General features: G+C 41.5%; 2 protein-coding genes across 2 annotated transcripts; both read right to left on the bottom strand.

Moving 5' to 3' along the window:
- Positions 1-75: 75 nt before the first annotated feature.
- Positions 76-14,573, bottom strand: LOC308318479 (casein kinase II subunit alpha'-like). The gene is made up of 13 exons (XM_080768048.1): positions 14,362-14,573; positions 12,814-13,160; positions 10,342-10,453; positions 10,023-10,124; positions 9,838-9,888; positions 9,575-9,634; positions 7,223-7,306; positions 6,427-6,537; positions 6,174-6,275; positions 5,198-5,298; positions 4,875-5,023; positions 3,318-3,406; positions 76-1,212 (listed from the first exon to the last, which is right to left on the bottom strand). The coding sequence occupies exons 2-12, from the start codon at positions 12,915-12,917 to the stop codon at positions 3,333-3,335; spliced, it is 1,050 nt and encodes a 349-aa protein (XP_080624174.1). The 5' UTR covers positions 12,918-13,160; positions 14,362-14,573; the 3' UTR covers positions 76-1,212; positions 3,318-3,332.
- Positions 14,574-16,760: 2,187 nt separating this feature from the next.
- znf319a (zinc finger protein 319a) lies at positions 16,761-21,787 on the bottom strand. The gene is made up of 2 exons (XM_080767969.1): positions 21,449-21,787; positions 16,761-20,224 (listed from the first exon to the last, which is right to left on the bottom strand). The coding sequence occupies exon 2, from the start codon at positions 20,026-20,028 to the stop codon at positions 18,241-18,243; it is 1,788 nt and encodes a 595-aa protein (XP_080624095.1). The 5' UTR covers positions 20,029-20,224; positions 21,449-21,787; the 3' UTR covers positions 16,761-18,240.
- Between the last annotated feature and the right edge of the window lie 45 nt (positions 21,788-21,832).

A 21,832-nucleotide genomic window follows, 5' to 3' on the forward strand; every position in this document is an offset into this window, starting at 1 on the left:
CTGTAGTAGACAATCCCCAACAACCCAGAAGACGTCCATACAGTTTTCAAAATCAGTTATACACAAGTCAGAAACCAGGATAAAAAGTATAACATTTAATTTGACCAATACTTGCTCGTTATTATCCATTGTAAATGGATAGTTTGGCTAAATGTAAAGAGTATAAGTAAATCATGTAACTATGAGCCCTATTTTACTCCCAACAAAGCTGGCACATAGCACAAGTGTCATTGATAGTTTACATCAGAGGCATTTGTCATTCTCGTGCCCAGTGCCCACGTTGTGCAGGTTTGCACCCAACTGCGCTCGCATGGGCATGTTGGTCTTAAAATGAGGCATGGTCAGGCAAATTGTTGGTAGAGTAATAATAGTCAGAAAGTGAATGCAGTGTATGTTGACCAGATCAGACCAGGTCTAATAGCCTAGTGCAGTCACCACGCACGTATCTTCTGTGCTGTGCGCTAAAAACCTTGCACCACCTTGTGAAATGTCTAAAAACGGCCATATGTGTCTCCTGGGTAGGACAATATATATTTTTCCCAGTTATAAGAGGTAGCTGCAAAATATAGGAAAATGTATCAAATTGGCATTTGCAACATCAGCATAGCATATATATATTCTTATTGTGACATTTAACCATAGAACCAAGTAGCCCAATTTGTATTTCATACCAAAGACAGATATATGGTTAAATCAGAATGTCATCCTTTGATGTCAGTAGTCAGCCACTCGTCCTATAAAAGATGCTTATCTATTCTATACATTTCAATTTAATTAATACCAACAGTCGAACACGCACACATTTAAATAAAAATGGTTTATTCTCTTTCAATATAGCATTTGTTCTATCCATAGCAGAAAAAGAGCCTCCATGTCACTTCAGTGCCATTACCTGTAATTGGATCTCAGGTTTCACCACACTGCGTCTTAATGACGAACACACATCTGACAGCACAACAGCGGCTTGATAACGGATCCAACAATAGTCACTTTGCTCTTTTAAAAACAAGTTGAAGGTAGTGGGGGAGGAGGGGGGGGGGGGGTGGTGGTAGATGACCGAGCGGCACCAATCAACCCCCCCACCCCCCCCCCCCCCCCCCAGGTTGTGTTTAGGTTGAACCTTGTGTTTGATCTTACTCCAGTATGGCTGTTGATGTGAGGCCGACGTTTCTGCCACCAGAAGGTCACAAGTTGAGGTAACAAAGGTTCTCCCTGAACAGATGGGGAGGGGAATTAATACATAATTTTTGCATCATTATATAATTCTAGGAACTCTTAAACTGTATACTCTGTGTAGAAGATAACATTCGGTCTATTCTATAGATCGTCATTATCAGGGAAGGTGCAATTCTTAAAATGTCTATTAGTATACAGTATACTGTACACTATGAATTAGTCCAGTGGTTTTCAACTAGTGGTCCGGGGACCACCAGTGGTCCTTGAGGGGGTTTCAGGTGGTCCCCAGCTAAATGGTGGGGAGTTATAACCAAAGGGACCCTTATAGATCTTGAACTCTTGAGCGTAAAATGAACAAAAACAATTTATAAACCGTCAAGTTACATTATTGTTAAACATCTGCATTCATTAGTTTACAAGAGGTCTACACAATTAGAGAATGTAGAATTGTTGTTGACATCAACATTTGCCTGTTATCTCTCCTAATAGTACCAACATCAATACAGCATGGAATTGTGGACATAATATGATATTATTAACGACAAAGAAAATATTATTTAGTTTTGGGTCTGAGGGGCTAAATGTCATCAAATGGTGGTCCGTGGCTCAAATTCTGAATAAATAATGGACCCTTGATATGAAATTGAAAATGGTTGAAAACCACTGCATTAGTCCATGGTTACTCACCACACTTAGAGAAGTAAGTGTACCATATATATCTGTATTATAACTTTCATTACTTAAGTTTGTATTAACTTCTTTATTTACCTATACTGTATTTTATGTTGGATATTACAGTTTATTATTACTCCTCGTTGCAGGCAGCTGCACCAACATTTCACTACTCATACACTTGGAATTTGTATCTGTGTTGCATTTAATGTTTAATATTTGAATGCGTATGCCGATGATTCATAAAGATTCCGATTCATTTGGATACTGTTCCTGCCCGTTCCGGGCTAGGCCTACATTCATTGTACACATGTGCTGAAAAAAGGAAGGCACATAAGTGAAACAGGATTTCTGCTGAGAGACAGATAAGTCTATGTGGGACATGCTAAAGCAAATCACATCTGTGGCAAAACATGACATGCCCTTTTGTATGTCTGGATTCCATCCATGTTTGTAAAACAAATGGCTCACTCAACGCAATGACGACAGTTCAGTTAGTCTAACGGAGTTCATGAAGACAAACACTGGCATGCAAGGTTGGCCTTAACCCATTTAGACCCGAGGACGATTCTACAAATGTCTTCTAAATCCTGACAGTTTTCTGAAAAGACCCATGTTTCTGTCAGTCGTTCTCAAACTATTTCATGTCAAGGACTCCCAAAAATATATGTAATTGGTCGCCGACCCCAATCGGAAAATATGTAGTTCCAGGGACTACATATCCAGAAGCAAAGATTTGAATTAAAAACTTTCGCTCAGAAAGAATATATATATATATATATATATATATATATATATATATATATATATATATATATTCAAAGATTTGTGCCACATTTTCACGATTTAAAAAAAATAGCAGATCTACAAGCTTGAGTGCCGCGCTATGAGCTTGTATATCTACTATTTTTCAATAGCTAAAGTATAACATAATAAATGCCTAAAACACCAAAAGGGGTTCCCAACCCAGAATGGGTTAAGGAAAAAAATCATGTCATAGGATTATGCAGTCATGAGTGATGCTGAATATTCTTACCAAGTTACCAAGTTACAATATTTGTCAAATATTTCAATTCCAGAGGTCCTCTGCACTGCAACTTTGGCAGCCATATGAAATTGAAATGTGTGTTGAGCGTTGAGACCGCTTCATCACATGAACATAATTTAAAACTTTATAATAAGGAAGGTTGGTCTAAATAAAGGCAGATAAAAATAGTTTGTAGTACCACAAGCTGCGGCGTTGACCCACTTAACATTCTTAACCATGACAGTCCTAACCAGACGTACTCGATATACACAGCCATTGATATACACAGCCATTTATTATGGCTGTATTTCTAGTTTTTTTTAAATATATATATTTATGGTTAAAACTGCTACAGCTTATAATATTGTTCAAACATGAAGAGAATATATCGGGTAAATATTCAATTAGGACAGCTGAACAAGAAAAGTGTTAAATGCATTACCTCCTATTCTTCTCATCATGTTGCATTGGAGCTGCTTATTGCCTTTGTGCTGTCCGTGTTTGTGTTTGCTTGTTCTTTCAACACAGGATCTGCAGGGAAAATACACAATCGTCACCACTGCAATTCAGCCACAACAACAGAATCCTCACATCGTCTCTGTACTTTAGAAATGTCCAGAAATGTTACTTTTCAGGATTCAAATACCGGTACAAAAATAGAAGTTCTGCAAGCTCGAAACACGGCTGGAAGAGACACGATTTTTTAATACCTTTGTCGCCTTTGAGTAACGCTGTAGTATGACGTAGAACATTCATTTACACAAAATGTAAAAATATGGAGCTAAGATATTTCTGTCCGACACCAGCGATCTCTACAAGCTAAGTTCAGAATGATCTAGCCAGCAAGCGAGTCTTTGGCCACAGTATGAACTTATGAAGACCCTTTCAGACGGGCATCGATTAACGCAGACGTTGTTGCCTGGATCAACGACAGCTCTGCTCCACATGTGCTCAAGAGGTGCGTGACAAGCAGGGGGGCAGTCAGACAGATTTTTTGTGAAGCCACTAAGGAAATGAAAGTTCATATAATGGCCTGTTGTGGCGCTATCATTGGGCTCAAAAAAACCCATAGCCCCATAGAAGTCCATGTATTTGGGCCCAACTTCACCTAGACTGTATTACCTTAATAAACATGGTCATGAATACTTTTCGCTTCCAGTCACTAGTTTAAAGTCTCATTTCTAATGTCATAATATTCTTTTTGGAAAATGATGGCCCCATTTATAAAAAAAGTGACCATAAAGTCGCGCATGTTCTGAGGGGCGTGGCTACCGTTACAGTTCATGAACGGGATCCCCCACCCACTCGAGTCAAAATAAAAACCAACGAAGAAGAAGAAGGGGGGAAGTCCCGCCTCGTTGTCTGGGCCAGCCAATGGCCAAACTGGGCTCAAACGGATCTTGAAAGATGATCTGGCTCAGACACAAGCCAGCCAGCCAGCCAGGAACACACAGCTGTCTATAGGAGTGGTTGCACCACAAAGCGTAACAGAATCCAGGTCTAGTCAGTCGCGTGCACGAAACGCTTGTGTGTTGTCGCCCCTCGACGTCAACATTGAAAATTAATTACTAGGAGTGTTAATCGCTGCTCATCTGACAGGACCTTTAATGAGGCATAGTGTGATACTAACAGAAGTATGGGTGCTGCATTGAGGCATAGAGTGATACTAACAGAAGTATGGGTGCTGCATTGAGGCATAGTGTGATACTAACAGAAGTATGGGTGCTGCATTGAGGCATAGTGTGATACTAACAGAAGTATGGGTGCTGCATTGAGGCATAGTGTGATACTAACAGAAGTATGGGTGCTGCATTGAGGCATAGTGTGATACTAACAGAAGTATGGGTGCTGCATTGAGGCATAGTGTGATACTAACAGAAGTATGGGTGCTGCATTGAGGCATAGTGTGATACTAACAGAAGTATGGGTGCTGCAATGAGGCATAGTGTGATACTAACAGAAGTATGGGTGCTGCAATGAGGCATAGTGTGATACTAACAGAAGTATGGGTGCTGCATGGCCTCGGCGGCTGTGAGCCTCTGCTGGTGGTCGTAGCGTAGCAGCTTGTCCAGCATGTCCAGCGCCTCAGGGCTCACCAGGTGCTGGTTCTCCGTCTGGACAAAATGCTCCCAGCGTTTCCTGGTCTGCCTGGAGGACACACAAGTGAAACACTGGAGGTCAATACCACAAAACTGTTAAGTGTGACAAAAATTGCCTTTGAACTTCAGGGCTTTCAAACTGAATTCTAACTAGCAAAGCGTGTTTTCCAATAAAGAAAATGTGACAGCATTATAATATTTTAGTTTCTTATCGTGTACTTACTGGCCAAGCAGATCTTTGAAGCGAGTGTCCAGTTCTATGTGATACTTGTGCAAGTAGCCAAACAACTCGTCTGTCCCCAGAACTTTAGCAATGCGAACCAGCTAAAACAAGAATGACAACAGAAATGCAAAATGCTTGGAGACAAAAAAGAAACAGAAAAAAAAGAAAGAAAAGGAAATCTAATAACATATTCTGTATGTACATACGTGACAACTACCCATACCAACCAACCAACCAACCAAGATATAATTTTCCAGAACAAACATGTATTACACGGGGCTTGACATTAAGGCTCGTCTTGTTGTCCGGGACACTAATAAATCTTTCCGGACAAGTGCATTAAAACTGTACAAGTGACTCTTGGTTTCATTTTTTCTGTGCCAAAAATATTGTTTGACATTATTATGGATAGGACTGATCTATTCTATGGCTGTGTATTTGGAATACTTGATATGTATGTAAGATCACAGACATTATAGGTCTTATAACTTGTAAACTGAGAATCTAATATTAAAACATGTATTCACCAAAACCAACTTAAAGTTAGTTGATTTATATATGATTTACATCTTCCCTTCTTCTCTGGAGTCCTGCCTCAAACCAGACCAGAGGTAGAAAACTGTCGTTCCCTGATGTCATCGCTAGGGACACATGCATCAGTAAGCAGGAAATGGGGATGGCACTGAAGAACCGGGAAGTCTGGCATGGCATTGAAATCCATGATCTCGACCGCGGTCGAAAAATGATGATAGTTGATTTAATTATAATGCATTTGTGTGCTCGTGCTCCGGACAAGTGCGCTTTGTGTCCGGACAGGTGAATGGGAAATGTACTTGTCCGAACTCCGAAGGACAAGTGCCCCAAAAGGTTAATGTCAAGCCCTGATTACATGACATTTATTTTTCAACACAGCCTTGATTAAATTTATAAATAATAATAATAATAATAATAATAACAATAATAATAACAATGTTACCTGGTCATAGTTGTCCTGTCCATGAAAGAAAGGCTCTTTCAGGAAGATCATGCTGGCCAGCATACAGCCTAGACTCCACATATCCAAACTATAGTCATACATCTGGAAAACACCAAAGTGAATAATGTAAGAAAGAGTCTAGTACAGTAACAGTCCAGCACACTATAATATGTACTGTCTTCTTGTGGGTAAAATATATATATCAACAATCAAATGAGCATATTTCTGTACCAGAATGATGTATGGCATGTACCTGATAGTCGACTAGCAGCTCGGGGCCTTTGAAATAGCGAGAGGCGACCCTGACATTGTATTCCTGAGCGGGATGGTAGAATTCTGCCAGACCCCAATCTATGAGACGCAACTAGGACAGAGATACAGATGCACATTAACCTTATTTCTACTGTAGGGCCTAAAGGTACCTTCAGACGGGCATCGATAAACCCGTTTAGACCAGAGATTGATTCTACAAATGCCTTCTAAATCCTGACAGTTTTCTGAAAAACCCATGTTTCTATGTCAGTTCTCAAATATTTTCATGTCAAGGACCCCCAATAATATTTGTAATTGGCCGCCGACCCCCATCTGAAAATATGTTGTTCCAGGGACCCCCCAGAAGCAAAGATTTTAGTTATAAATGTTTGCTCTGAAAGTGCGTGTATGTATGTGTGTGTATATATATATATATATATATATATATATATATATATATATATATATATATATATATATACAGTATATATATATATATAAAGATTTGCGCCACATATTCAAGATTTTTCAAAAATATCTACAAGTTCGAAGTGTGGCACTTGGTGCCGCGAGCTTGTAGATCTGCTATTTTTCAATAGCCAAAGTATAACATAATGCTTAAAACACCAAGAGGGGTTCCCTTTCTGAATGGGTTAAGATGACAGATCATGCATCGTCACTATGATTGATTAGAATAGCTGAAATCACTTTGGTCAGGTGCGGGAGCAGTTATTTTTGTTTCACATGTCCTCACTTATTTCAATCATGAAATGATTGAAATAGACAAAAGATAGTACCTTTCTCATTTGGTGATCAATCATGACATTATGGGGCTTCACATCCCGATGCATGATTCCCATACTGTGACAATAGTCCAGAGCCTTTATGAGAAGACAAACACAGACGCTTAAGTTTAGACACTGGATTGATTGGCCAATCAATTCCATTGCATTCTCAACACAAGGTCATGAAACTTTATAGATTTCCAAATGTAATTTGGTGATCAAAAGGTGCCAGAGGGGTTAATCTAACCTACATAACATAAATTATCAGCATGACAAAACATGTTTCACATGTTTCGCCAAACATGTTTCACAACAATTTGACAACAGACTGATAATCGAGCCCTGAAATAAGAGGGCATCTCCCTCTTTTTATTATCGATTACCCGACTGTTGTTTGTACATAACTTATGAGCTATCCAAATTTGGGACTGATTGCATTTGGAAGCTTTTTCCAAGCTCTGCTACAATCAGTAGTATGTCTTATGTACATTGTCTCCCTTTCCCAGCGAAGACACTAAATTACAACAACATACAAACTATAATAATAATGGCGGCACAAGGATGAAGACCATCTCTAACCACTGTGGAGGTGCCAATTATATTAACATGCTTTAACACATAAAGCTGTAATACAGTGCTTTAGTTCAGAGGTTCCCAACCACCGGTCCACAGACCGGCACATGTGCCACTGGTACGCGAGAAGGGAATCCCACGTTTTCCCGTTGTATCAAATCAATTTGAAAACACGACTGAGAAACATGAGAGGACATGCACCAGACCTGAGAACTAGTTGGCAGCGGAGTTGCCGTTGTGTATAGAGTGCGACGCTGCGACCCTCAATCACCTGGCCATTGGAATGCAAATGCATACCTTTCAGCCTTTGTATTGTTCCCTACTCGTCTGGCAGGTATATGTCTCTTTGAAAAACGTGAGTGTTTCTGTGCAGGGGAGGGGGGGTACGACGACGACACATCTCGCCTGCCAAACTGTTTCCCGACCTTAACAAGGATTTTCCAAAAAGCGGATGAAAGGTTGACTCTGTCCTTTCGAATGAAAATACCAAGGATTCGTCAGCGGACGTGTCACTGACTGTGATTTATAAATGGCATTGGCTTCGAGTCTGTGTTACTTCCGTGTTGCATAGCATTGCTTCCGTGTTGCATAGCATAACAGTGACATCACTGTCCAATCCTTGGTATATTTACCGTGTGCTCAGCGGGCAGCAGCAGCGGATCATCAAGAGATCAATAGCTGCAGCCTATATTTATTACGATCACGCTAATGAAACAAAACACTACACGGTGACGGTACAGGATTATTATTTCATGTCAAAACATTAAAGTATCAGAAGATGATGTTTCCGTAATGAGTCACTCTTGATGTTTAACTTTTCCACATGTCCAAAATAATTTCTGAAAATCTTTTTATTTTAAAAATATACCATCAAGCAATTATGGGAGTCACAGGGCCCGGGGTCAAACTGTCTACTTTCCAATATAACATGGTAGAATATGTGACTCTACTGGCTCGCAGACTGATACTGTTGAATTGGAAACAAGCACAGGTTCCAACTCACACTTCACTTATGAAAGATGTTATGCATTACTTACAATTGGAAAAGATTAAGTTTGAATTGAGAGGGAGTGAAGATAGGTTCTACCAGACATGGCAACCCTTCATTGAATATTTTAATAGGTGCACGCTAACCCCTCCTACACAATAGATAGCACAATAGAAAATTGGAAAGAAAGAAAAGGAACTGAGTGTTTTTTTCTTTATTTTATTTTTTATTATTTAAAAAAGAATGTCTGTAACTTACTTAATTTACAACATGTTGGAAGTTTGAGAGCAAGAGTGTCTGTCCTGTTGTCTGTTTTGTTTGTCTGTTCACACTTGTCATTGTTTAACTGTTTTTTGTTTTTTCATGTTTATCACACTTATGTCTTTTTTATTATACTGTATGTGGAACATTTACATTGCCTGTTATTTTTTTCATTTTTATTTAACTGAATTACTTATTATCATTGTCTAATCTGAAATTGTCATACAAAAATGCCTAATAAATAAAAACAGTATTAAAAAAAAATATATATATACCATCATTGCCGATATAATTTGATAATAATATATCAGTGGGCACTGGGTAGCCTATTTAAGGGCCAGTCAACTGTCTTCCGTGAGAACGTTAGGTTCCCCCCGTGCCGGTCCGCGAACATTTCATGAACTGTCAGCCGGTCCGTGACAATGCAAAGGTTGGGAACCCCTGCTTCAGTTGATTATATAATATCTGAATTGACATTGAAGTTTGGCATTTTGTGGCTCAATGCACACCTCTATGTTGGCTTTATTAAATAATGTTCTTACCTTAAGGAGCTCATACATGTAGTAACGGATATCAAAGTCTGTTAACTTCTGGTAAAGCTCCTATAAAACAGATGTTATATAAAACATAATAATTAATGCATAGATTGTTTATACCAGATTATGTGTTATTAGTTACATGACAGTGATATCTGGCTTCTTTCCAAGGGTTACATGTTAATAACTCATAACAGTGGCTTCACATAAATGGGAATCCTTGTAGTAGTTTGAGTTTCATATGAATGATTGTTGCCAAAGATAAGTACCTTAAAATCGGTGTTATTGATGCACTCAAAGACAAGTGCAGGTGTTCTGGACTGCAAAAAAAGAGAGATAACAGAATGCTTAATTTATGAAAATAGCAGATGGATATTACCACTTAACAAGACATAAGTGAGAAATGAAACTCAGCAGAAACGTAATAGGATGAGGACAAACTATTTAAACTTACCACGGGATCCTTGACTGTATCTACCAGGCGAATGATATTGGTTCCCCCACGCAGGTTCTCAAGGATCTTTATTTCCCGTTTGATCTTCTTCTTCTTGACGGGCTAAAAGCAAATGTTTACATCAGGAATCCGCCATAGTATTTATTATATCTTTATTGAAAGGATAAGCCCCATGAGATGTCGCATCTCATTTTAGAGGGGGTTGGATAAATGGTTTCATTATTATTAGACAATGCTACATACTTTAAGGAAGGCCTATAGATCACATATGGTTTGATAATAATAACGGAAATAAATCACAAGAAATCTAGAGGCTTACCTTGAGGATTTTTACAACCACTTTCTCGTTGTTGCTCACATTTATGGCTTCAAAGACCTCACTGTATTTCCCTCGACCCAACTTACGCACCAACTGATAGTTGTCTTGATTGCTGGAAGTAAGAGTGAATAACATATTTATCTTAATAGCAATAATAACAATGATTAAAACACCAAAAGGGGTTCCCGCCCAGAATGGGCTAGACTGAGAGCCTTGTAATTTTATTATAAAACAAACCTATACATGAGATTCATGGCCACGCCCCCTACTTCCGCTCTGGCGTCTTTTCTCGGAGCGTGATTGTCAGAGTGTTCCTGTTGCCTTCATAGTGAGTCTCGTACTTTATAACTAACTGATTAAGGGTAAGATATCATTGTAGCCATTAAAAAAGCAACACCCAGTGTTCAATTTGCATTTAACCTGTGTATGCAGCAGGGAATTATCCCCAGTCTCCCTCTAGTCTAAACCAAACCACGGAAGGGCAACCATGTCTTTAAGACTGGTCGATGACAACACAGGGTTTTTTTGGTCAATACTAGCGGAGCAATTTGAATGTGAATTACATGGGAATGGCACTGACAACATCTCAATATCCAGGTGTTTAACCTGTCTCTACTCTGCTACTAATAACTAGAGTTAGCAAGACAGACAACAGCATTGATAATGAGTTTGGATAATCATAATTTCCATGCAGAATGGGAAGTTAAGTTTTTTTTTAAATTATATGCATGATTGTATAAAGATGTACAGTATGTGTCTCATCTGTTAACATCTGTGCATTGCTGTCGAAGAAAGTATATTTGGAAAGACACTTTCTGACAAACAAATATTTGTGAAGGTGAAGGAACACAAATGTCAACCAACAACATGACAACGGCGGTTGGTAAGCATATTTGTGCCAGGTTATCGAACACACAAAATAATTTTAGGATGGCGAGATATTCAGGACGCATTGCTTATAGTGCTGCACAATTAATCACACCTATGAGATCTCATTTTGTGAAGAACGGTGCAGCACTAGTTGGCTGTCCAATTCATTTTACTTACTCTTGTGTTTTTGCTAGAGAGAGACTTTAAGAGAGGTTTAAGTCAAGCACGTTGATGCCATTTGTTTAAAAACCACATTAGTTGGCTCCAGGTGCCACATTTTGAATGTAGTAATGTTCAGCAACTACAGACTAAAGACAATAGATATTTTCATGGAAGATTTTAGAATCATGATCTCAATTCTTGTGGAGGAAAACAAAATCAAGATTCACATTTTAGCCAGACTGGTGGAGCACTAGCTGGCAAGGATTTGTATGGTAATTTAAAGGACAAACTGATCATGGATGTGACCAACAACAAAAGCCTTCAGTTGTCCAGGAGAACAGTGACACATACAGGGATGTGAGAGCACTTCAGAGGACTATTTGGGAGAGCAGCTGTGTAAAGCATATCAAATCTCCTGTGTGCATTTCTCCCTCCCAGTTGGACAAGTCAAAAGACATTGATGTTATTCAGCTGTGCATTTTCATCAGAATGTTGTGATGACACGAGTGCACGAGTTGCCAAGAAGATTGTGTACTACCGATCACCAATGACGGACCAGAAGTCCACCTAGTTTCCTCTTTGAGAACTGCAACCAGCAGCGTCTACCACCCCATTTAAATAGTCTTGGGGGGGGGGAAATGCTGCTATTTGTCCCAAAGTGACAGAAAACCAATGCTGCCATTTGTTTCAAAAATGCTTTATACCCTGTATAACAACGATGCAATGTGACATAGCTGTCTACAAAATGCTGTACCCACTCCAACTGAATATACTTTACCCATTTTCAACTGTTTTTGATTGTATTGTGATTTGTGACACTTGCGTTGGCAATGTTCTCATGCTAATAAAGCTCCTTTGAATTGAAAATTGAAAATGAATTGGCAGCTGGTTCCCAGACAGTGCTAAATCAAAGAAACCCTAATAGGCCAGTCAATCTAAGGTTTGACCCAAAAGAAATTGCAATAGTAATCGTTCAAGGGGTTTTATGATTCTTAGTCATCCAAATAACATTAAAAATTGTTGTATTGAAAAATTGTGGATCATGGTAAATTCAGTGGTTGAAAGTTGGGGTACCATTAAAAACCTATAAGGCCTAACATTTCTAATTTGAATTATGCTATAAGTAGCAGGTTATTCATGATTCCGAAACAATTGCAAGCATTAGTTTTGCACGAAAAACACTCATTCAGCTACAAATGGCCATAGCCATCATCGCCTTTGGGAAAGTGGCTATGGCCGAATTGTTTTCACTCTCTGGTACATCACGCCACTGACGCCAGCCTTGGAAAAACAGAGATATTGTGCCACTGACGCCAGCCTTGGAAAAACAGAGATATCGTACCCAAAGATATCTCACACACGGAGATATGCATGACGTTATACACAACTACTCGTCTACATTTGAGAATACGCTTCGAACACTGCCTGGTGTTACTTTACCTCCAGCTTGGCACATGTGCATCGTAGTCCCAGTATTCCCGGCTCTTCTGCGTGTTGACATCGGTGTACACCCGAGCTTTACTGCTGGCCGTTGAGCCGGGCATGGCGAGCCTAGGCACTCGATGTCGAGGAGGTTGGCTCTTGACACGGGATGGGAAGGCGGGACACACACTGTTGGGGGCGGCTGGTTTTAAGACCTCTGCGAGTAGGTTGGCATTGGTCTGTAGAACTGCTTTTGTCCTTAAGTGACAGAAGTCACTCGCCGTGCGGATCGTCAGCGCTACGATTAAAGACCGTCTGAGTCCTCTTAGGAGCCTGTTCGGCAGGATGAGGTGGTGGGCCGCCAGCTACAGCGGGAGACAGAGCAGAGAAATGTAATCAAAATGTGTAATAATAACAGCGTATAAGCACTTTGTGTTACCCTTGTTCATTAAGCTTAAAAATACTTAATCACACAATGTTGTCTGTTAAATAGGATCAATAAGGACAAAGGTTTAGGTTAGGGCTCGCCTCAGTGGTGTCCGATTAGAACTTAAACCAGGATGTTTAACAGGTGTAATTGGAACGGTGGTCTTAGTGAAGCTAGGCTAGGCATCTGGGTTTGTGAAGCACCTCGGAGTGTAGGAGTCACATGCGGTACGAAGGGGTCTGGGTTGTATTGTAAGGCCAGACACCTTGGTTCTTGATCTTTGATGGTCTCTAAATGTTCTGATGAATTGAAATTAAAATGGTGGACCCTATTGTAAATGAGTGTAATGCTTTATGGTGTCGTCCACATTTAACAGTTTTTGTATTGAGTTGTGCTTGAAATGTATCTATTCTGCATACTGTTAAGTGTTAATACATCTTTCAATCAATCAATTTCAATCTATTAAAGTTTAGGCCTGTCTAAAAAAAAAGTATATAGGGTTTAAGACTTAGAGCCCATATACTATAGGGATATGTACTTAGTCCCCTTCCCCTCTACACCAAATCACTAGTATATATGAAAATAGCCTATCTACAATCTCTTACAGTGCTAGCTCTGGTCCATAGCTCTAATGCCTTTGGACCAGAGCTATTACAGACACAGTGCGAGCTTGTGTAGATCTGCTAATGTCGCCGAATCATCTGACATGCCCATACTAGGTGGTACTACTTCGTTAAGCCAGTTAGCCGTTAGCCAACACCGTAGTAGGTCCGTAGTTGTAATTGGACCGAGCCAAACTCGCACAAACGGCGGTCTCACACACACACATACACAGTTACACACACACACGTGAAGTTACGCTACAACCTACATAATAAGTTAGCTAACCCCTGGCGTAGCAGCACTAGCACAAGGCAAATTGTGCAACAACAACAAAAAACGTCAATAAAATAAATAAATATATATCTAAAAACATTCTTCAAGTACACCAACATCACGGGTGAAACGAATTAGGGTCGGGGTACAGCCCCGTTTGTGGGTTTTTCGGTGAATTCGGTCGACATAAATGACGTTAAAGTGGTGGTGGGGCAGCGCGAGCGGTGACATAAAAAAGGCTCGCGCGATGCGACGGACGTTACCTCGCCGTGGAAATGTTGTTTGAAGAGGAAGCTCCAGCGACCTGCACGCTACTGGTGAGCCATCTAAACGGCCTTAATTATTACGAACACTGTCTTATGCTCCGCTTGCTTTAAGTTTCATCCAAGATAATGAAATAATAATAATGTTTCTTAAAGGTTGGTTGGTTGGTTTCCAATCCAGTAGCAGAACCGTCTCTGTAGTACTAGCGGTAAACATCACCCGGAAGTAATCGAAGGTTCTTCACAGTTCATACAGAGAGAGAGAGAGCGAGACGTCCTGTCGGGGTTTAAACTGTGGTCCGCGGGACCGCTCAGGGGGCCCTTGGCGGGGTGCCAGGCGGTCCCCTTGCCGAATTACATGATGTAGGCTACTCTGTACGTGTATTTTAATTCAGTTGGATGGATAAAATACGCAAAAGAAATTCTTACTTAGCAAGAAACACAAGTACCCTATACAATCTGAAAGAAACAGTTAGCCTATATTGGTATAGTAGGCTATAATGCCTGCAGTCCCTATGGGGGGGTTCCTCCATGCCAAAATATTTAATTTCAATGTATTTAAATTATTAAAACACGGTCTATTTAATTATTTAGGAAAGAAAGAAGAAAAAACAAACAGCGAGCTTCACTTGGTGCAATATACTGGAGGCAGGTGGTATGACTGCAAGTTTGGTTAGCTTGAAGACACAGCAGGAAGAAGACTGTTCTAGTACTAGGAGGCTCTAAAACAACCTCTATGGCTCTCTAACAGAGAAGATGGGTTGACACTAAAGGTCTCAGAGGCACTTGCCCGGCGGGCAAGTACAGGTCATGTTCTATTTGCCCAAAAAGTAATTATCATTATAAAATGACTATTACCATTCAATTTAACACTTAGGCCTACCGGTATTTCTTTTAAAGGAAAGGTACTCAAACTAGAGCTGGTTGTCTGGGTTAGGAGGACTCACCATGGTGTCCTTAACTTAACCGGGATGCTGAAATCTCTGACACAACGGCATCTGGGTTGTAAGGCCAGATTTCCTGCCTCTTTCGAAGGGCGATATAGAAAATTATTCTTACCTCTACACTCAAGGTCAGCTGAATTCTTGCCACGATGATGATGCCAGTCGGCCAAATACCCGTCACGATGATGATGCTAATCGTCCATATCCATATATGGAGTTTGTACATTGAGCTGATGTCAGCACTAGATATCTCCATTGTCTCCATATTTGGAGCTCTAGGTGAAAGCCTTTGTTACAGGCTGTGTGATAAATAAATGTCCTAGCTCAATTTGTATGCCAAATACCTACATAGAATATGATTATGGGTTCACACTATTTTACATGTTTAAGTGTAGCAACCGTGTAGCAAACAGTGCTCTAATTTTACATTCCACAGACCAGAAGACTTGTGTTGTGTTCCTAGACATTAGCCTACTTGCGTCCCCTCTCAAACAAGCACTTGCCCGGCCCCTGTACGACTGTATTTGTAGCTTACAAGGGCACACATCGCAGAGTCCCCTCTAGCTTCCATGGTGCCCTGCTAGTCCACTTGCCAGAATGTGAACCCTGGCATTTTGAGTACCCTAAAGTTTGAAATGTTGAGTAAGCCACACAGGCCAAATGTGCTGACCTCATCATATTTGTGATGACAGCTATGGCCATTTTAGCCCAACAAATGTTTTTTTTGTGCAAAACCAAGGAACCTTGGAATGGGTTCAGAATCATGAAAACCCCCTATTTTTATATAGGATATAGGTTGTTAATGGTATGGTCACATAATGCTAATTATGAAAATTGCTGGGAGTTAGCATGCTGGGAACCCATGCATACTCAACATTTCTAACATAAAACGCTAGGGTACTCAAAATGCTCGAGTTCATATTGGGTTCTATGGGCTGGCAAGTATATGCTGCTAATATGCTTCTACAAACTGACACAATCCATTTAAAACCTTAACATGAGATACCGGTACGCATCTGCAAAATGTTTAAACTATCAAATTGAATAAATGGTAGATGGTATACTATAGGACAACTACTGGCCAAACTACATTGTGACCACCAGCCTTTTAAACTATGGGAGAAGATCAATCATCATGGCATGTATAAATAGGTTTGCCTCCTATATGAGTGACTGTTATCACTACTATGAATAAAACCAAAATATATAGTTTCATATCAGTCCCTATACAGGGTAGAATCGTTTGGAAAAAAAGGCCATTTGAATTAATGACATGAAAGTTTGAAAACAGTTGGCCTAAATGTTGGTGACATATTTCTGCGTGTGAGAATTAACAAATTATTGGTGCATCATCAGGTATAAATATTGGCAACTCGTCAAATTATTCTATTATGTAATGCATTTTTTTATTAATTGATCCTGAGTGCCCCATAGGAAAACAATTGAACACGTTCATGTTGTTGATAGTGTGGTTTATTTTATTTTCTATTTGAATACAGTATGAACATGATGTACTATATATATCCACCATTATGTATATATTCAAAGCTTTCATACTCAAATCTATTGACACACACTTTGATCTTCAGCCCATCAATGTACTAATAGGGACAATGACTTATGCACGTGTGGTTTAGCTGCATTGAATACTGTCCCATTCCACAACTGAATCTCTTTTAAATCTCCAAACCGTTTTAAATATACTGTAGTATAGAATATAGAAATGCACACAGTAAACTAAAATGTCATATTTTACACTTCATCCCCATCATAGACCAACACAAAAGTCACAACTACCGTATGAAGCAATTCAGATTAAAATTACAAACCTCTGGACTGGAATCTTGTACCATACTAGGGAGATATTTAAAATTAAACTATAAATAGAATTACTGAAGTTATTTCTTACAACAGAACTAATGGTCATATAGGTATGTGGCAAGTGAGCAAAACATTGTTTGTTACGATACTATTGTGATAATCCATTTGGAGTCGGAAATGTGCTTGCTAAACACATTACAACTTATAATGGAATAGAAGCAAAATACTGTTTTCAGTATTTACATTAGTGTACCTGTATACACATTATTGTATCTTAAAAGAAATAGATTAGGCCATGGTTCAGTAGTCCTAAACATATATTGTGCATGTCTTATTGCACATGACGGCTGCCTTCATGACATGATGGGAAGGAGTTAGTTAGCTAGATGCCATTTATTTTAGTACAAAGATGCAACAACACAGAACTTCATAACACACAGGGTATACATTTTTACAATTACACTTTTTTCTTCCTTCTTCTCAGGTTGTGTTCCTAAATAAACCAAACCTATTATAATACAGTGACTTAAAGTATAATAAATATTCATGCACAAATAGATGATATCACCTAGGTTTTTGTGGAGGACAGCATTGCACAAGCCAGCTACTGTATCTAGGAGGGGTGGGGGGGATTCATCTGTGTCGGAAAACTTGAAATGAAATGTTCATCTTATGAATACAAAGTGACTGATCAGTAAAGGCACATGGAGTTCATAAGTTTGTACATAAGCAAACATTGAGGACAACTGTCTTAAAACATCTTTCATTCTCAATAACCAAATTACAAATCACAAAACCACATGCAATCACAGAAGATCTCACACCCAAGTCCACACAAAATCAAGTTATTCCCTCACTTTGACTTGCCTTTTTATAACATTCTTCTTTTAATGTTTTCCATGAGCGCCAAATGAAGGGACATGGCCAAGATGTTAGTGATCTGCCCTGTGTACTGTAGATGATCTTTGAATATGGGCTTAGTCTTAAATGTTAGAGGTGACAAATAAATATTAAATGCAAATCATGGGTGCGCGTTATTGGCTACAAATGGCTAGCAAAAAATGGCACACTCACTGTGCCACACTACCTCCTAGGGCTTCAAGCACAATGCTACTCATGGGATGCAGGGGGCTGCAGGGAAACCATCTCCCTCAGCGGTGTGCTGTACTGTGTGCTCCTGCAGAGCTGTCAGGTCGACAAAACGCTCGCCACACCAGACACATTTGAATTGGGTTTCGCGTGAATGCACACTCTGGTGCTTGGCCAGGTGCTCGCGCTGCTTGAAGCTCTTATCGCAACTGGCACACTTAAAAGGCTTCTCTCCCGTGTGAACGCGCCGATGGCGCTGCAACTCGGAGGAGTACTTGAAGCGCTTTTCACAGTCCGGGCATTTCAGGGGTTTCTCACGGGTCGGGTCACAACGATGCTGGACGAACTCTGAGGACGACACAAAACGCCTGTCGCACAGGGAGCATTTCAGGGGCTTTTCGGTGCAGTGGGAGTTCTGGTGGCGTTGCAGCGTCGAGTTCTTCTTGTACCCCTTACCGCAAACGTCACACTTGTAGGGCTTCTCCACTTCGCCTCCGCACTTGTGCCTCAGCAGCTCTCCAGATTGACTGAACGACTTCTGGCACGACGCACACTTAAACAAACTCTCCATGCCGTGGACCTGCTGGTGGTAAAGCAGGTGAGAAGGCTGTAGAAATCCCTTATCACACAGGTTACACTTGAAAGGGCGGTCAGCTGGGTTCTTGTGTGTGCGACGGTGGCGCACAAGGGCATACTGTTGTTTGAAACTCATCTGGCACTCCTCGCACTGGAAAGGTCGCTCCTCTGAGTGGGTGCGTTCATGCTGCCGTAAATCAGACGGGCGCTTGAAGCTTTTTCCGCAGGAGCCACAGCGGAAGGGCCTTTCCCCGATGGGCTGGCACTGGTGGTGCAGGAGGTCGGACGACTCCTTAAAGTGCATCTCACACAAATTGCATTTGAAAAGGTGCTCGCCCGAATGTGCATACATGTGGCGCACAAGGTGAGACCGGTGCTTGAAACTCTTCTCGCAGACGGCACACTTGTATGGACGCTCTGAGCTGTGAGTGCGCTGATGGTGGGCTAGGTGAGAGGACTGGCTGAAGCTTTTATCACACGTGTCACATTTATATGGCTTTTCGCCTGTGTGCACCCGCTCATGGCGCGTCAGCTCTGACAAATGTCGGAAGGACTTATGGCACACGGAACACTTGTAGGGCCTGTCCGGCGAAGCGGCCTCAAACACCGAAGGAGAGGACGCACTCATCGCTTCACCGCCGGACGTTTCGCCGGTGGATGGCTGTTGAGGGTTGGCCGTCGAGGAGGTCGGGGTGACGTTTCCGGAAGAACCCGGCCGGTACGTCTTCTCGCAGATGGAGCACTTCATGGGGTTGTTCCCGTTGCCGTGCGCGTTGTGATGCTGCGCCAGCGAGGTGAGCAGAGAGAAGCCCATCTTGCACACGCCACACACAAAGGGCTTCTGCTCCACCTGCACACACTGGTGCTCCAGCAAGTCGGTGGCCTGGCTGAAGATCTTCATGCACTGTGTGCACTGGAAGGAGCGGTCCTGGTTCACCATGCACTGGTGCTCGTGGGGGTTGGCCAGGTGGGATATGTCGTGGCCGCAGGCCCCGCACTTGTGTCCTCTCTCACCCCCTACCTGCCCCAAGGAGGCCTGCTGGGCCTGCACGGCGTGCTGCTGGCCGTGCTGGCTGTTGTGCTGAGGCTGCTGCAGCGCGGAGTCTTGCTGCAGGACTACTCCGTACACGGCACAGGCCAGAGGGTTGTCTGTAGCTTGGGGGATGGTGTGCACCACGGAGGGAGGAGCTACGGCGTGCTGCTGCTGCCACGCCTCCGTCATCCTTCCGCTACGCATATTGAAGGATCTTGGAGTTTTCCCCCCCCCCAATCCAACACTAGTAGAAAACTTCACTTGTCTGTCAGAGTCTAAGAATGTGGGAGTAGCTTGGGGGTGGGGGGGATGGATGGATGGCGATCAGCTATTTGGGGAGGGAGCCTTTCTGTTCCTGTTTCCTTGTGATTACAATGTATTTTGAAATCAGTGGCACGGCCTGGAGGGAAAGAAATCAAAATGAACAATTGAACGTGTGAAAATTTAAAGGAATTGTGGTCAGTAAAAGTGTATTCAGTGTACATGTAAAGCTATTCATGTTGCGCGTGCACACATACACACTCTCACTCACACACTCACTCACACACTCTCACACACACACAAATATAGCCTATAGGCCTATAATTGACTGTCAGAATAATGAATATTAATTAAACTTTGGATAACATTAAAAAGTGGAGTAATGTGGTTTGTTGAGATCCATTGCAATCAGGAAAAAACATTTTACATGCATTTCTGCAATAACTGCAACATCCTTCATCCTTGTCCATTTTAAGTAAAACAAAACAATAGGTTAGCAGGCCCAGACCTCACAAGGAACAATTAAGCACATTCTTTCTCATCAGCATAGGCTACAGTACATTATTCCATGGGGGATATAATCTATTTAGACATTCTGATAACAGCCTTTGTCAAATCTGCAAAAATGGCCAAGTGAGACCTAAACAGGATTTGGGCTCTGACTATTTACTGAAACACAACCCAGTCGACCTGTTAACGTTACATTGATGCATCTATATTTATTGCGTATTTACTACAGTGTAATAATGTAGGCCTAGTCGCATTTCGTGTTAAAACAAACAGTGTTCTCGCCCGCGGATCGGAACCCAGTGTGCTGTACTGTACGGTACGGTAACGGGGTGTTGAAATGAATTCCACCCCAGATGGTAGTCTGTTCCGCAGGCTAGCTTTGCTAGCTGGTACCGTGGATGGAGCCGCTCGGTACGGTACTGTCTGGTTCTGCACGGTTACATGGTTATACATTGTTGCTAAAGCGGCTCGATCCCTTTGAACCAACCATCGTCCTGGCTGCAGACAATGCTACATTGTTGCGTTCGGGTTACCACCAGCGTCCAGCGCTGTTGTTAATAATAAACCCATCCTGAATCAAACGCTTTACTAGCAGATCGAGCTACATTAGCCGGCCGGGAGCAGGCTAATCGTTCTTAGCCTTTAATTTGGGAGGGGGATTTGAAGCCACCGTTGGGCCCACAATTAACGGACTGAATGTTTTTGTCTGGGCCCGACCGAACCGAGGCCCGAACCAACATAGAATAGGCCTCCCGTCCCCCCCTCCAACCCCGCAGCAACGTAAAAGGGGTCCCATTTGCAGCAAACATACACACACAAAAAAATCAGGAGCCGTTATGATCGTTCAACTTACACAAGTAGCATGTGATGGATGGGGTTTGGTTTGTTCTCCTGAGTCCTCCTCCTCTGTGGTTCTGTTTAGACACAGCTAGCGGTTACCGTTGGTTCTGTTATGGGGTTCTGCAGCCTGAGAGAGAGGACTGAGAGGAGACGGAACAGAACCCAGGCGGCTCCACCACTCCGCACACCGGAAACCACCGCCACGCACTTCGATCACTGCTGCTGCTGCTTTACTGCGACTAGTCCCAAATAATAAATGGTGCTTATTTATTATTATTATTATTATTATTATCAGCAGTATTATTGTTCTGCTGCACATAGGTTTAGGGGTTCTACTGGAGAACACACGTCGGCGGGGCTTGTTCTTCCCGTGGCGGCGAATAGAAACCAGCCAGGA

The sequence above is a fragment of the Protomyctophum bolini genome (genome assembly GCF_963924005.1).
Source record: "Protomyctophum bolini genome assembly, chromosome: 1".
Classification (NCBI taxonomy): domain Eukaryota; kingdom Metazoa; phylum Chordata; class Actinopteri; order Myctophiformes; family Myctophidae; genus Protomyctophum; species Protomyctophum bolini.

Bases quoted from the DNA above. Each gene is read 5' to 3' on its own strand.
- LOC308318479 (XM_080768048.1), bottom strand. From the start codon at position 12,917: ATGCCCGGCTCAACGGCCAGCAGTAAAGCTCGGGTGTACACCGATGTC. The intron at 10,454-12,813 runs GTAAAGTAACAC...TCTTACTTCCAG, and splicing joins GCACATGTGCCAAGCTGGAG to CAATCAAGACAACTATCAGT. The intron at 3,407-4,874 runs GTTAGTATCACA...TTTTCCCTGCAG, and splicing joins CATGCAGCACCCATACTTCT to ATCCTGTGTTGAAAGAACAA.
- znf319a (XM_080767969.1), bottom strand. From the start codon at position 20,028: ATGCGTAGCGGAAGGATGACGGAGGCGTGGCAGCAGCAGCACGCCGTA.